Source organism: Macrobrachium rosenbergii, chromosome 43 (genome assembly GCF_040412425.1).
Source record: "Macrobrachium rosenbergii isolate ZJJX-2024 chromosome 43, ASM4041242v1, whole genome shotgun sequence".
In the NCBI taxonomy this organism is placed as follows: Eukaryota; Metazoa; Arthropoda; class Malacostraca; order Decapoda; family Palaemonidae; genus Macrobrachium; species Macrobrachium rosenbergii.
Window position 1 is genome coordinate 53,173,327 of NC_089783.1, and position 17,499 is coordinate 53,190,825.

General features: G+C 37.9%; 1 protein-coding gene across 2 annotated transcripts in view; it reads left to right on the plus strand.

Moving 5' to 3' along the window:
- The window catches only part of COX5A (Cytochrome c oxidase subunit 5A), a 22,497-nt gene extending 5,908 nt beyond the window's left edge, over nucleotides 1-16,589 (plus strand). Inside the window, exons 1-4 of one of the 2 annotated variants that reach the window (XM_067087229.1) lie at nucleotides 10,073-10,245; nucleotides 15,613-15,725; nucleotides 15,909-16,079; nucleotides 16,253-16,589. In XM_067087229.1, coding sequence (XP_066943330.1) covers nucleotides 10,167-10,245; nucleotides 15,613-15,725; nucleotides 15,909-16,079; nucleotides 16,253-16,351 — 462 coding nt within the window. In that variant the 5' untranslated portion in view covers nucleotides 10,073-10,166 and the 3' untranslated portion in view covers nucleotides 16,352-16,589. Of the gene's footprint in view, nucleotides 1-10,072; nucleotides 10,246-15,612; nucleotides 15,726-15,908; nucleotides 16,080-16,252 lie in introns of those variants that run through there. The other variant, XM_067087230.1, reaches the window with a different exon arrangement.
- The last annotated feature ends 910 nt before the right edge of the window (nucleotides 16,590-17,499 follow it).

The window sequence follows — 17,499 nt, forward strand, 5'->3', positions numbered from 1 at the left end:
CCGAATATGTGAGTAAGACGAAACTGAAAAAAAGAGAATAATTAGTTCATTGTCAATACTAAGTTCCTTTTCAGCGCTGGTCAGAAATATCTTTAGCGTTTTAAGCGAAGTCAGAAATATATTTTTAGCGTTTTAAGCGAAGTCAGAAATATGTTTAGCGTTTTAAGCCCTGGTCAGTAATACGTTCAGAGTTTTAAGCGATAATACAATTGCCTTGCAAAGGTTTCTACAAGTTGTGTACGTAGCCGAGGGATCTATACTGGCAGGTTAGCTGACAGTGGTCCTTTCTTATTTGTTAGCTTTGTGAACAAACTGAAAATCTTAAGAGAAGATTCTTGTGACCTTCTTTTACCTGAAAAGTAGAGTTGTTGGTTATCGCAGGAAGAAATCGCAGTAATTAATTGCTAGAAAATATCAAAGCAAAAATGCCCATCGATAGTAGTAGCGTAATATAAATTGACAGAAAAAAAATAACAGTTTCAAAAAGAACAGAAGAACTGCATGAAAATTGTACATTAACAGAACTGGTACAGAAACAATAATTTGTACACTATGATATGGAACAGGATTTTGTAATATGCCCTTGAAATGTAACTGTTTTTGAAAGGCACCTTTATGGATTATTTTATGTGAGAAACTAAAAAATACATTGGCCCTGAATTGTAGCTTGAGAACCCTAAATTCCTGCATAGAAATCAGGCACGCAGTAGAAAATAATCATTCTTACTCTGAGCAGATCTCTTAAATACAGTATTTTCCGAGATTTAGACACTGGAATTCTGATTCAAAGTTTTTATACATAAATATAAAGAAAAAGTTTTGAGCAAAGCAATAGTAGGCCTGCATTTTCTTGTTGAAACTTCCGTTAAGAACCTAAACTCATTATTCCTTCCTGAGACAAACAAAAAGCAGAAGATAATCGTAAAGTAAAATGTATTTAATACCATTCCTAAACGTTAGGATCATAGTTTAAACAGTCACGTAAATGGTTTATTATTCTCCGGAGTGGATGAACGTCAATCTGAACCATGACCAACCGCTTTCAACCACAGGTCAAACCCATCAAATCTCTCTCTCTCTCTCCCTCTCTCTCTCTCTCTCTCTCTCTCTCTCTCTCTCTCTCTCTCTCTCCCCTCTTCTCCCTCTTCTTCTTCTTCTTTGCAGGGGCCAGCGAACTAGTAATCCATTTGCTTTAGCGGCGGGAGCGTAGCACTGGTGACTCGTGGAGTTGGAGGCCAGTGTTTGTCTGTTCCACTCATTGTTAGCCCGAAGGAGAGACGCCGAGGATTGGTGGAGGAGGAGGGGCCTGTTTGACACGGCGTGGGATAGATGAAAAGAAAGCAGCCGGGTACCGAAGAGTGTTTGCCATTCAAACATTTTCGGGGGTTCTTGACCTGAAGAACCAGTGGAAAAAGGGAAGAGGTGAGAAACGCGAGGAAAGATGGAGGGACAGCATGAAACCGGAAGACATTAGGCTGGAATGAGAATCGTTGTTCGCACTGGAGGAAATATGATCACGAAGAAAATTAAGCAATGAAATTATTATTATTAATATTCTGGAATTTTTTGTGATACTGAGAAAGTTTTTTATCAAAAAGTGAATTTTTTTTTAGCACTTCAAGCAACGTTTAACATGATGTGAGCATTCAAGTACTCATTGAGAGCATTTTTTCAGCACATATATGTGTGTGAGTGTGTATGTGTGTATGTACGTACTATATATGTATGTATTACCCAACGCCATTTCCCTTAGAGGGCATAGTTTCAAGTTTTGCACTTCACATGCTTATCCCCCTGGTTGCCACAGTTGAGCAACTACCACCATATATGCTTGATCAGCGAGGCCTCAATGGGGTTTAACAGAGTCCCTAAAACACTCCACTTTACCTGGGAAACGATATATAGTTTACAGTGTGTGTGTGTGTGTGTGTGTGTGTGTGTGTGTGTGTGTGTGTGTGTGTGTGTGTGTGTGTGTGTGTGTGTACACACCTTTCACTTTTAGGAGTGCTTCAGCAGGCGCTAGCCTTCCAGTTCTTAGCAAGTATTTTGGAAGGAGGCTATGACTCCGTCCATTTCCGTCGCAGCTGCTGCTCATAACAGTCAGCTAGTTATTGGATACATATTTCACTGCTTAAATTAACAAAATTCCATAGATTTGTCATGAGACGGACCAAAATCACGTCCCGGACTCTCTCTTCCACACCCCTTGTACTCGGGATAGTGAGTAGAGGTTGGCGTCACTTGACCAGTTAGCTTTGGCTCTTGACACCCATTATTCTGTTTTTGGATGAAAGTGAAGTCCGACCTCTTTTCTGTTCCTGTTTTGAGTTCAAACTGCTCCAGACTTGAGCTGGGAAGACCACATAATTATAGCTGCTACTTCAAGCTTTTGAAATGACTCACCAGTGCGAAAGCTATCTGTTATTTGGGTTAGATAAAAATAGTCTGTCACATAAGTCTAGGATCCTCCCAGTTTCTTGCCTGTTGGTAGTAATTTGTTCAGTTTCCTGTCGAGCTGAAAAAGTCTTTTTTCGTAACTTTCTCTCTTTCTGCTCTCATGCTTTCGAATGCTTTTTTTTTCTGCTTCTGTTTCCCTGATTCTTACTATAATATTCCCCCAATTTTACAGGTTTTCCATTCTTCATGGGGGACTGTGTCGTTTCCCAGCCTGGCAAGATAAGGGCATTAAATGGCCCTTCAAAGTAATTATCTTGTTTTTGTGTCCAGTAATTTAGAAGAGATAAGGAACATTAAAAATACACAATCTAAGAATATTTTCAGTTCTTTCAAGCGCCACTTCACTTCGAGAACTAATACCTACTCGAGGATAAAATGTCGTCCTTTAGAATATTTTCGAATATTTTCGATGATAATAGATGTCTCTTCGGTACAGTACCAAAGGACCTAACCTTTGGCTCGAGTACCACTTATCCTCGCACATCTGATTTTAATATTTAACATGAATCAATATTTGACAGCATGTTGTTTATCTTTCAATCTTGTGTACACGTGATAGGACACATGATATTGTTTTTTCTTCGCATCATCATTCTATTTACATAGTGGATTCTTTTGGCCTTGAGTCTTTCTCTAGTGTTTGCGACCAATCACCTTCGCTTCTCTTGCGTTCGGAATTTCTCTGGTCTCTGTGAAAAAAAAATTGGTGAATCAGACGTAAGCGCATGATAATTACCAACAAAACATTTCTATAATCGGTAGGAGTAATGCGTGAAAGTTAACTGTTTTATTTCAGTTTTTATAGATGATGGTTGCAAGTTATTCAGCCTTTTTCCCAATGTTTGGCTCCATGAAGACTTTATCGTTCAACTCATGAGGTGGGAGGCTTAGGGGCTAATAACCTTTGGAGTTGAAGCACCTGAAGAAGAAGAAGAGGAAAAAAGATTGGATAAGGGGTTAGACCCAAAGGGCCCAGAATTATTTTACTTAAGGATTTATGTATTGACACAGAATAACCGGCAAGATGTATTGTCTACAGGAGTGTGTAATGGCGTGCAGCGATTGCAAGTATTTCAAAACCATTTTAGTACTAGAGATAAATCAGCCTTTAAAGTTAACAAGAAATTCCCAATCAGGAAACGAAAGGAATAGATACTGACTGAAATTAGTGATAGATCAAAGAAGGGATGAAATACTGAACATTGAAAGAAACTTGAAAAATTGATGTGGACTTGAAACAGTCGTCTTGTATGAATCATCATGAATCATGAGCTCTGCAGTATCTCTATAAATGTATTCTGCCAGCAAGTGTTTATGGGGCGAGCTTCAAGGAACCAGCGATTAGGGAGCGTGCGGATGAAACTGAGACTAGGAATTTTGAATTCATGAGACCTTGAAATGTTAATTGCCAGCGTGCAAAAAATAATAAATAAAAAAATAAGAAACACTGGCATGTTTTGTAGACTGCATATATTCATATGACGATATATGTTACATAGTTTTTCCATTCTTAGCTTTCGCCCAGTGAATCCGAAAGTTGGCCCGTGTGATATTTCCAGGACCTTGGCTTCTTGGTCATTCCCCCCCACGAAATCAACCAAAAGATGTAATTTCCATCACTGACATTGGATAGACGAAAAATTACGCGTCGTTTTGGCCATATGTAATTAAGTAAAGTTAGACACAAATCAACTTATTGTTTTTCTAAAATATTCATTTGGTGAATGCCTCATCCACGGCAATGTGATGCACATATAAATTTTAAATTTTCAGGGTTATCTGGCGGGGAATTATTCACTCAAAGTCAGTTGTTCTGAACACTTGTTATCACCTGTGACTTGAACAATTTCAAATTCTTTGCCCTCTCTCGCATTTCCAGATCATTAAATTAATATCATTTTTAAACAACGAATTTACCGTTACCAAGCAAGAGATGTTTATCGATGGAGTTGATGTTCTCCAGCTCTTATGGTAGCATTTTCCGGGTTTGGTAAAAAGTTAGAGGATGTTTGGAAGAGAGACAGGGTGGCTGTCATGGTTGAAGGAAGAGCAGTTAAATGACCAAAAGATGCAAAGTCATCAGAGGTTAATGTTATTCTAGGGGAGCAATTCAGCAGAACGACTTACAAAGAAGTAAAAGATAATAATGATCAGAGTAATGGTTCTTTCAAACCATGTATAAAAAGATAAGGAAATTACAGGCGAGAGAGCACTAGAACTATGTGGGTATAACGGTGTTTTATTACAAAGCCATTTTCTGCTAAGTATATATATATATAGAATATACATAATATATATATGTATATATATACCTTTATTTTAACTACTGTATTAGTCAAAAGTAAGTTTGTAATATTACAGTGATATACCCACTTAGTCCTTGATCTCTCCTCACTTGTAGTTTCCCTTGTACCTGTGTGCGTGGACTGAAAGAACCATTCCCTTGATTATCCTCACTTTTTAATTCTAAGTAAGTCCCTTTGCTAAAATGTTACCTTAGCAAAACATCAACTCTTGATGGCTTTCCATCTTTGTACCACTTGACTTCCTTTCATTCAACCATCATAGTCGGTTCCATTCACAGTCCATCAGCATTTCATCATCCTCTAACTATTTAGTATGAAAAAAAAAAATTGTCGAAACAACCAAACCAGGAACTCCAGGTGACTACCCTACCATAAGAGGAGCGTCTTGGAAAATGACATCAGTTCCACGGATTGATATCTCTGCCTAGCTTGCAGAAGAGTGCTGGATTCCCGCAAATTTTCGGATAAACATAAGCATCTCCGTATTTCTTTCTCAACCAAAGAATAACAGGAATAAAATGGCGTGAGATTCGCTGGATGCAAGTCAGAAGACACGTATGAAAAATGCATTATGCGATCGTCGAGATAACACGAGGAGTCCGCAAGGGGGCCAATCAACAATGCCTGGTCTGCTCCATGACGTTCATAAAAGAATCGCTGTTTGCTCTGTCTACACGACTGCACTCACACACGAACGTAGTGGCCAGACAGCTACATAGTCAAACAAACCCTCTCTCTCTCTCTCTCTCTCTCTCTCTCTCTCTCTCTCTCTCTCTCTCTCTGATGATAGGCTTTTGTCTACATTTCCTTTAGCACAACAGGAAGACCAGTAATAGCTGTCTTTTCAAGCACGAATTTAGACATAATAGCAACTTCCCACCAAACGTCAATACATGGAAACTTGCAACAGGCCTTAAAGTCTGGTGTGAGTGGCGATGGGTCACAATGAAACAGAGAAGCAAACCGAACGAGGGAGGGAGTCTTTCCATCAGTAATGTTCCTCGGTCGTGGAGAAATGAGCATATCTGAACCTGAATTTTTAATGAGTGTCCATGGCATTAGAGAAGATGTCTTCTATTCTGCTCATAAAGGTAATTAATTATATTTCTCTATTATTTACTCAAACCAAAGATCTTAGTGGTGAGCAGATATAACCTTAAGCTGCTCTAGGACGGTCGAATGTTTTCAAATTCCCTTTTCTTGAAGGGATTTCTTAAGTTGCCATTCAGAAAGTGTGGACATGAGAACTTAACAAAAAGCTGGTGATTAATGAGAATTCACGCACTATTGTATAAGATTGTGGTTTCATGCAGATAAGGTGAAAAGTTTCTTAGGAGAAATAGAATCTTCCTATATATATATATATATATATATATATATATATATATATATATATATATATATATATATATATATATATATATATGTGTGTGTGTGTGTGTGTGTGTGAATTTTATCGCATCACCGTGATTCATATACAAGCATTAAGCTACACACGTCCTTTAATATCCAGTTCGCTCTACCTCAGAAATATATTTTCATTATGTTACCCGAAGGGGAATTTTTTAGTTGATAATAAGTTCGTCGTCTCGTGGGCTCGAACCACGGAAGAACAACAACTCGTGACTACAGTGACACCTTAAACCACACAACACACATATATATATGTGTATATATATATATGTATATATATGTATTACAAAGAAAGGATATCGTTTTACAGATGGATTAAGGAAATAACCTGTACAGGTTATATCGCGTCAAAGGTAGAAAAAGTGGGCATCTTTCTCTCGTCGCCTTCGATTATGGAATTGGCAGAGACCTCTCTGTTTACAGTGCAAACAGCTGCAGGCGTTGATGAGTGACTCGCTAAAATCTGGTTCTTGGTTCTGGCACCGAGTACTGTCATCAGGAGAGAAGGAAGGTCTCGAGAGATTTAAAATAGGGTTGTATGGAATAGAAAAATCTAAGATTACGCGGACCTGACATAGCTGGGGCTGATTAGTGGATGTTTGGGGAGGTTTGAGAAGAAATGGCGTCATTGTGAGCCAATAAAACAACTGTTTCTTTTTTTTTTTTTTTGCAGTTTACCCTGGCGATTTATTTGGCATAGTGCCATCTGCCTTTATATTTACTGATTTGTGTTTGATGGGAATAATTTGTCGTTTCATGATGTGTTATGGCTTCCCACTTACACTGAATATATATCATCCCGTCAGTCTACCACCCAAATGTAACGGCGAAATATCTGTATTTTGAAAATATATTTTTTTCTGTCTTGTAAGTAGCAGTTTCCATTATTATTTTAGCCAGATTTACCTTAGTCGTGTCTGTACACCCGATTAGAATCCATGGGAACCACCACAGCATGTGCGGCCTTAAAGGAATATCAAACACTGCCCTCAGATTCATTCTTTCTCTTAAGCAGTTCTCATTGAGTGCTGATGCACATAACGTTCGCTGTATTAAGACACCTCACTAATCTGATTGGCTTTCGTTTAAAGGACCAAAACTATAAAGGAAAAGAAAAAAGCATTGTTATGCTGCTCTATCTATTTCCTTCTGTCGAAAGCTGTTTCATTCATGGCCTTCATCATTTCTACAATATATAGTTTAGTAGAGTCAAAATTAATTAAGGATTAACACATAAACAAAATCTCGATGAAAAGAAACAAGGAAAAATCAACACAGAAAAATTCCACAGATCCAGATTATTCTCCGTGAAGCTATACAAGCCAGGCTCTTCAAGTTCCAGCGAGTCCTAATGGTCTGTGCAGAACTTCCACCTGCTGGAGAAGATGGGCGGAGTCTGGTGATAGAAATTCATTTCTCGCTATAATGTGGTTCGGATTCCACAATAAGCTGTAGGTCCCGTTGCTAAGTAACCAATTGGTTCTTAGCCACGTAAAATAAGTCTAATCCTTCAGATATTGGTTGGTAAAACGGCTGCGAGGTCACAATCTGAAGACACCTTGATGTTTAAACCACAAGCCAATCATAGCAGTCCTCCTAGTGAACAATTTTTGTCTCTAATAAGGTCATTTAAATTCATTCATTTTCCTCATTAAATACCCTGCTGCGTTGTTCCATTTATTTAAAGCCGAAAACTGTTTTAGCCACTGTAAAGCTAGTATAGGACTGAAGAAAGCCATTGGTTAGTGGCTGGAACAACTGAAGACTTTAAACAGATGGAAAACATAGCAATGATTTTAGTAATTTTCTTGAAATTCACATAAGGCATTAATCACTTTGATACAATACTTTTCCAGTTTCCTATAATTCTTCTTATCTTCAAGAAAATGACGAAAATCGTTGCTATATACTGTATATATATATATATATATATATATATATATATATATATATATATATATATATATATATATATATATATATAAACAGTCTGTCGTTAGAACTTGCAGTGTTTTATACAGTTGTAGAGTTGGAGGAAGGAATAAAACAAGGAGTCGACCCCCTTGAGTCGACCGAGCATTTTCGTGTTTTCAGGGTCAAGTGACCTTGAGGAGGTGTGAGAACACGAAAGCGCTTGGTAGACTTCTTGCTTTATTCCTTCCTCCAGCTCTATGAGTAGGTGTGTATATATATGTACATATACTGTATATATATAGATAGATAGACATATATAATATAAATATAGATATAGCTATATCTATCTGTATTTATATATATAATATATAGATAAAAGTGAATGTCTGTATGTTAGGATGCTATAGAATTCTGAACTGTTTGACAGACCCAGACAAAATTTTGCATGTGGCCCCTGTGTCACCCCAAAAAGGTTTATAACTCAAAACCAAATGCTTCTGTGACAGACCTACCCCTCATTAAAAAGTTACTCACGACAAAATTACCACATTTTTTCAGTGTTCATCTTAAGCCAAATATATCTTAATTACACACTGCAAATAAACTACAAATTATTAAGTACATTGAGGCATCACCATCATCATATCTAGAATGTATCTTCTTTGGTTTGTTGTGCAGTGAATTTCACACAGTTGACAAAAAGTCCATCTACTGTTGAAAGGGAGGCAGACCTTCTCCCCCCCCTGCCCCACACAAATACGCAGACACACCTGAGCAAGTATTGTAGAAGTATAAGATTTTTTATTTATAGTCTTTGTTCAGTGATTTCTTTTATTCTTTTCTGATAGGGGAACATAACTTCCCCTAACCCCTTATCTTCCCTCCTCCTCCCTTCCTTCTCCCCCTTCCACTTCCCCTACCTTTCCCCTCCCCTTCCCCATTCCCCCTCTTCCTCTACATTTTCATTTCTTTCCCCTTCGCCCTCCTTCCTCCCCATTTCCCTCCCCCTCCCCTCTTCCCTCCCAGTACCCGTAGACTGTTGTTTAGAGTTTTCACGGACCTACTTGTAGGTTGTTATTCAAGTTTTTCCGGGCAGTGCTGGGTTGGTCAGTACATATATATATATATATATATATATATATATATATATATATATATATATATATATATATATATATATATATATATATATATATATATATATCATGATGTGATTTCGAGTTGTTTAATGATTCTATTGAAAATTTCAGAATTATTTATTTAGCACGAACAAATGCAGAATTTTTCCTGTGAAATTTTGCAATGATGATTCCTTGGGCCTTGGGTACAATCTGTACTGTTTAGAGTCGAGGTCTACCAAAATAAACACGGTGACGCAAGTCACGTATGTACTAGAAATTGATTAAAACGGAAGAAGTTTTGGTTATGTAAATTATCTTGCATTGCCACTTATTCTGTATCAAGAATATATGTTAACCACTGGGAAACGACTGTATTAACGCAGTGAGATTGATTGTTCAAAATTCTTCCGAAATACAATAGCTAGCAGAGGTCCATCATTTCGTCATTGGGTTCTCGAAGTTCTACCTTTGGAAATTATAGTGTGGCTTCTCGCCGTAAAAACCCTTCCAACAAATGTTCAACATGAATGATACGCATCTAGGCAAAATCATTTATTGTTTTTGTTTCATAGTGACTATTTATGAAAGGTATGTGATAACTGGATGAAAATTTAAACGACAGGAGGTATTCCGTCGCTAGCATTGGGCATCTCTGTCCGAAATCACGTATTCCGTCGCTAGCATCGGGCATCTCTGTCCGAAATCACGCTGTTACTCTAGATAAATGAAACGAGAATAACATTCTGTAGAATATTTGAAAGTATATGCGAGAGCTACAACATTGACTGGCCTTTTTTTAGTATAGTAATGTAGCGAGAAGCAATGGAAGTCAATTGCGCAACATCGCATCTCAAGCAGTGGATTATTAGAGACTTTCCTCCCAGCACACAGCTGACTCTCGACAACCGTCCCTCCATTAGTGCAACCGGCTGACTCTCTTGAACTTAATAAAACCATGTTTCGTTCAGCCCTTGTGAGGTTAAACGGCGCTGCAAGATGCACAGTCCTCGATGCATCGGTCAGAGTCCCAGCTGGTGAGTTCTGAGCTTTTAAATAAGGTTTTTATGTGATTTACCTTCGAGTGACCCCTTCCTGGGATGTTGCACCCTAGGGTAGTTCAGAGGCCGATTGTAGTGGGTCGCACCCCTTATCCAGTAGGTTTAGGCGTCTCTTAAATACCCCACGTACATTTTACATTTGAATTGGCTTGCCCAAGATACCTTGGTATAGATTGGGTAGCATAGGGATTTAGAGGTAACCCAGAAACTTCTTCAGCGCCCCCCCCTCTCTCGAAATGATAGCTCTGTGCTTATGCCCAGTGTATTGTTCACGTTGGCACTGGGGCAAGCTTTTGCAGGTAGTTGATAGAACGACGGAATAAGGCTCTCATCTCCGTTCTACTGCCTCCAAAATAGGTATGGAATAAAAGGGGGTTAGGTCTGCAAATGGAATATTGGATAGAATAAAGGTATTTCTAAGCATTAGCTCCGCTGTGGGGATATGGAACGGTTCTGTGAATACGAGACACATTATGTTCAAGAAGGGATTGGCTAAGGAGAGTTATCACAAAAGGAACCTTTCTCACCTAATGTACCTAACCTAACCTAGTAGACCATGTTACTTAGCCAGTGAAGGAAACTCCACTTTTTACCAAAAGTTCCCCTATAAGTTTGCATGCACAATTACAAAAATATAATAATTTCTGAGGTTAATTACAGTCGAGCAACAAAAAATAACGGTAAATTCTTGATAAACAACCAAAATAATATAGGAAAAGTCAATTTCCAAGGTAATACCCAACACGGAGCTAATACTTAGTTCTACCAGAATAAAATATGTTTATTATGTCCTAAAATCACTCGCCCAGTCGATTCTGGAATATCGTCGACAGCCAATTTTGCAGCCGAAAATTAGTTTTGTCTAGGCTAAGCCGCCGACATTAACCCTATCACCCAGCACTTCACTCCTGTGGCTCTTAAGATGGCCGTAATGTGTCACCCCTTCACCTTGCACTTCCTAAGAATGCCAAAGTTTGGCACCCTGACCCAGAGGCTCATATAGGAAACTGTAAATTAAAATAAAGTAAAACTTTACTTTAGTTGCATGGCCTCACTTCTGCCAGTCGGGGACAGGTTACTGCCAGGTCAGGGCATGAAACTGTAAGTTAGGTTAAGTGGGTCAGATGTGGTTAGGTCAGGACTTGGCATAATAGGAAAGAAATGTTGTCTATTTATGTGTGATGAACCTGTCCCAGCCGACGACTGGCGGGAATCAGGCCGCGCAGCTAAAGTAAAGTTTTACCTAAAATAATAGGGCAGCAACAATCATATTTTCAAATTCAGAATACAGTTATGGTTTACAGTAAAAATTTAGCAAACTATAAAACTTTCTATAACCACCGTCATCATATTCAAAACTTACATTAGGCACTTATCATGGTGGTGTCAGATAACCTACTTTTTCGCTTTTGTATTATCCTCCATTGTATTATCCTCATCCAGAAATCACCAGTTTCCCACTGTGGTACTAATTCACAAAACTTACATATCTGCACTGGACAAAGCATGACTATAAAATGAAGTTGGTTTTTCAAAGTACAGCAGTGTCAGACTTCCAAAATCTACCTGATTGCTGGCACTTTAAATAAAAGAAACATATGAGGTTGCAGCATTTCCCACGTACCTGCTCCTCTTGGTGAAAATAGCGGAAAACATTACTGCACCTCAGTGACAATAAGGAGAAACAAAAGCAGATTGGGAGCTCTACTTCTTATAGTGCAAACAGTAACATAACTTAGAAAACAGGAAATTTGCAATATTTAAGCATGAATTTCATACTAACCATATAATTCCAATATCAAGTAAATGGTTTAAAGTACAGTAGTGGCAATTTTTAGTTGAAATAATTTTCGTATTCCAGAGTTAAAAATATGATTTTCTCATGTTTTGATGTTTTTAATGTTCCTGGGGTTTATTCATTAGCAAATGAGTATCTTTAGAGATATGAGACCTCCCACCCTCCCGTGTATACCCTGCAGTTTGGGAGACCGCAGTGTTAAAGCTAGTGAAATACAAGGGTAGACTTAACCTAACCTAGGAGAGGTCTGTGTTCTTGCCTAGCCAGGGGGCTTTGGCCCACTAGACAGCCCCCCCCCCCTTAAGTGAGGGTGCTGCAGTCTTACCTTGCTGTAAATTGAAATGATAGGGTTGCAATGTAACCAGACCTAGAGTACTGGGGCCTTACTTAGCAGGGGTGAGGGTCCATTATCCCCTCTTAGACCCTCTTCCCCACCAAACCTAATTTAGGCATTGTAAAAAAGTAATAGGGTTTGCGATAATATACATGCACCTTGCCTAACCTAGCTTGTTGCACTTGGCCCTCACCTTATCCACCACTGCCATAATGTAGGTTACTAGGTACTGTACATCCTTACCTAGTACATATGTCACTTTGAAAACTTTCAGTAGTTTTTCCCTTAATCACAATCAGAACTAGCAGAAGTATCATGGACATGTTAGCATACATTGTTGTATTTCAGTCTTTTAGTATTTTCCCCAACCCAAAAGTCCCATTTTCCCACTGTGGTCCCCATAATTGTAGGATATCAGATGGGGCCAGTATCTCTGAAAGTCAGGCCAAGCCCACTAATTTGCAACTAAAATTAATGTCGTAAACATTTAAAATATGTACACTACAACATAGGAAAATCTGTTTTAATTTCTAGATTACAATTATGGTTTACAGTAGAAATTTGGTAGAATGTTCACTTCTTTATAACATTTTGTCAGTCAGTGATATGGTCGAATTTTATGGTGCTTGGGTTATTTCCATTGTGTCAGTATGAAAGTAAAAGAAAGAATCATTTATATCAAAGCAAGGACATATATCACTCTGATTGGTTGGACAAAAAAATCTTGATGCTTAGGGTGTGGCCTGAGTGAGCCTAGGCATAAAGTTGACCAGGTTTAAAATTCATGTGGCTTATTCATTGAGTATTTGTTGCACCACCAAAGAAGAATCTTAGGGTCTGTTGGAGAGGTGCGCTAGTGGTCACAGTTCACATTGAATTGGGACTTTGGAAAATTTATTGACCACAGTATAATTAGCCATCCATAATTGCTCCTGCAGAAATACAAGCCAATCATCCTTTATGTAGGAGAATACATGAGTGAGAATTGGAGACAGTCATTGAACTAGGTGATTAACTGGTGGTTATGGGGGTCAGTCAGGGAAATAGCTCTCACTCACCTGCTGTCAGTAAGCCCTTTTTCTGAAGCATACATCAAGTGAGGATGTATTCCTGCACTCCTAACTGCTTTGTTGAACTTTTGTTTTGAATGTTTCGTAATGCAGGAATATAGTGTAATATTCGGAGGTGTGAAAGGTGTTAGCGTGAATATATTGAACCATCGATCTTTCCATTTTTAGGTGGATCCCCATTGTTTATTACTTTCTTGCAGGACAGATGTTAATGCTGTTGGGAAGTTTTATCTAAGTGACTTACCAAGTAATTACATAGCTAACGTTTCTAGTATTGGCAGCTAAAATTTGAAAGTCGCGGTAGTGATTCTTATGTTTTGGTGTAGATGTCTAACCCTGCCTACTTTCAGGGAAGAGAGGAACAACTGAGCAAATGATATCAAATTTGTTTCTGCTGGCTTACAACATAGGTTGTGAACAGCAGCTGGATTTGGAACTCAATATTTAGCTGGTTTCTGGTTGTATCTTGATTGGTGAAGTATTTTTTACTTTCGGTAGCCTTTTGGCAATTAGATAGGTTTTTTATTAAAACCTTGGAATTTCACAGATTTGACTTCTTGATTGTGACTGTACTTTATTTCTTGACTTGCTTGTACTTTAGTTCTTGACTTGTTTAGCTACGATGTCAGACACAAGTACGACTAGTACTCAGTATTGCAGCAAAGGCTTTAGTATGAGATCAATCTCTGCTAAATATGATTTTCATACTTTGTGCATGACTTGTGTTGGTCAGGTTTGTTCAAAAGATAAACCATGTACTGAGTGTGAGGGTTGGGATCCAAAACAGTGGAAAATTTTGAGTTCTCATTTGTCAAAGCCAGAGAAGGATAGGAAGAGAAAAGCAACCAACAGGTTAGGATGAAGCAGCTCTCTTACCAGGTAAGGAAAAGCATTAAACTAATGCTAGCAACTTTTCTATTTCAAAGTCATTACTCTTATTAGTGTTTTGGAGTAGAATATGTCCATATATCCCACCTCCTCTCAATGTGGAATCAGCTCTGTAATTATTTGGTAAGTCACTCATATAAAAATATTTTTATGATAAAATAAGGTTTTATATATACTTTCCAAGTAATTACATGATCAGAGCCTGCCCTCCTCCCCTCAATGGACATAGGGCATCAAACAAATTGAAGCTCTCTGCTGAGTTGTACCTATCAGTCCCGAATGTGGGCAGGGCCTTGTCACCTACACAAGCAATGGTAGCGCCACTGCGAAAATTTTGAATTTTGTTAGACTGGCATGTCCCTAGTAGCTATGTTAATTACTTGAGGGGTTCCGTTTTTATGCCGGGTTCCGTTTTTATGCCGAAAAATCGTCGAAAATCATCACAAATCCTAAGAAAACCTTACTTTTAATGCTTTGGGTGCATTGAAAACTATGTAAACTGCATTTTTATTGAGTTTTTCATAAAAAAACCTCCAAATTTTGAATATTCTGCCATTTTGGAGCCATATTTCTTCCGTTGGATCAGCGTACGGTGCGTCATAACCCTGGAACATGCGTCGTGAACCGGGAAATAATTTCTGATGAATATATTTGAAAAGCGTCGTAACCTCGGAATGTCGTAAGCCGGACCCTTCGTAAACCGGGGACTGCCTGTATATATAAAACTTTATTTTACCATAAAAATATCATATTGTTTTTTTAAATCTGTGAGTAGAGGTTGGTAATCTTGTACTTTATTAGGGTGCCTCTTTATTATCCTGGTATGCTTACTATCTTGAAGAGCCCTTAAAAAAAAACTACAATTCTCACAAGAGAGACAAAGTTTACTGGAAGTTCAGAAATGATGTTCAACACAAAATTAAATAGAGGTACAGCAGTATTGTAAAGGCCTACTGCAGCATTCACTCATCCAAGATTGGAGGCAATACATCTTCAGTAAGACTAGAACTAGCATTCTTGCTTCATAAGAGTGATAGAGCTATGTTGTCATTTATCCGTCAGATGTAGATCAGCTACCATGTCTGGTAGGGACTAAAGGCTCTTCGTGATGTCACTCACCTGAGACAGCTAAATAATATCAGAAGCTGAACTGGGGTGGCTGGAGTTGTTCATTACTAATAATTAGGAATTTTTCTGTAATAATAGAAACGTTTTTAATTATGATACATCATCATCATCATCTTCTTTTACAGCTATGACGACTCGTAGCATGTCCAAGGTATCCACTGAGACTGATGATGAGTTTGATGCTCGATATGTTGCTTACTTCAGCAGGCCTGATATTGATGGATGGGAAATCCGCAAGGTGAGTTGTCTGCCTCCGTAAAGATGGAAGGAGAGATGAAAAAAGATAATTATTGGTCTACTGTAATTTTTGATTTTCAGTGAGATTGTAAAGATGTAGGAGGGGCCATAGAGATTGGTGAAGACTGACTTTGTGAAGATTTGTCTTTTTCCAAATTTGGCCTGACATGTGTTTTACTTTCAGGCCATGAATGACTTAAGTGGAATGGATTTGGTTCCAGAGCCTAAAATCATTATTGCTGCACTTCATGCTTGCCGACGATTAAATGATTTTGCTCTAGCAGTGAGATTTCTCGAGAGTGTTAAGGACAAGTGTGGTCCAAAAGTAAAGGAAATTTACCCTTATGTTATGAAGGTAGGGAAGCTGTACTTGTTCAGGATTTGCATATTCAATGTTTAGGTTCATTTGCAGTATATATTTGCCTTTTTCATTTTACCATGAACAAAAATGTGTACTTTTGGATAGTGATTGTCAGATATGGAGATTGGTCAGCTCCAACCAAAATTCATATTTATTTTTATTCGCAGGAGATTCAGCCAACGCTTGCTCAGTTGGGAATCAGCACTCCAGAAGAGTTGGGTTACGACAAACCAGAACTAGCTCTGGCATCTGTATATGATGCTTAATTTGACTGTCAAAATTTAAAAACTGTATTTATTGTTAAAGTGAATGTAAGACCTGAAATATCAGTAGAATCATGTTAAATGAAAGTGGGTAAGTAAGTTCTTAACACTAAATGATGCCAACAAATTTTCTTTTTTTGTATGAAGTATATCCTTTCCATGTGTCATTTGTGAATATACTTTACTGTATAAAGGGGAAATCTCCGTGTTTGTCAAAATATATAATGTACAGCTAAAGATTTTTTTTCATTTTACTGTAAATTATGGATCTTTGCTTATTCATAAAGAGAAGTGCTGGAAGTAAAACAAACAACTGGGATGGTTTAAAAAATTAAACTTAAAAGCATAAGCTCAGATATGAAAATCTTGACTGGGATACGAAGTGGCACCCTTTTATTTCCTCTTTTATGAAAAGTGTCATGAAACAAACCTGTTAATTTCCATTGCATCCATTTTGTATGTTTTGTGAATCTGCTTATACTTTGCAGTTAGTGACAAATGTTACACAGTTACGTTTGAGCAAAAGTTATTTTTATGAAGTGCCTTATTGGGATTGTATGCATAATAGGTGTAACTGGTATAGTTGTATATGAAATCTGGGTCAGTGGAGTGATGATAAAAATGCTCAGTGAGAAATTTAAAATGTTCTTTCTCTGTATTGTATATTTTCTATTGTTGGGAGTCATGTAATTTAATTTACTTTTCTCACTCTTGATTATGAATTTGCCTCAAAAAATTGTCAAATTGGTGAGTTATCACTTACTAGAGTGAGTCATTAAAGGAATTATGTGGCATTCATGACCTGATAGCAAGTAGCATCAAAAGAAGAGGCCTGATAAAGTGAAGAAGATATGCAAGAGAATGAAGAAAGAAAATCAGTCATATTTTTTAAACTATACTTCAAACCCCACTTACATGTTAGGTAGATGATGCCATTCTGTAAGCCCTACATGCAAATAAGATAGCTGAAACAATATAACTTGAAAGCTCTCGCAGTATACAGAAGGAATGAAGAGATATCCAACTCTGCTAGAAGATTTGAATCTTGGCTGAGAACTTCAGGGAAAGAGACCCACTGAAGACTAATAACTCAAATGTGACACCCCGCCCAGAAGGGACATAGAGGTCACTGTCATGCTTAGAGGAGGCCA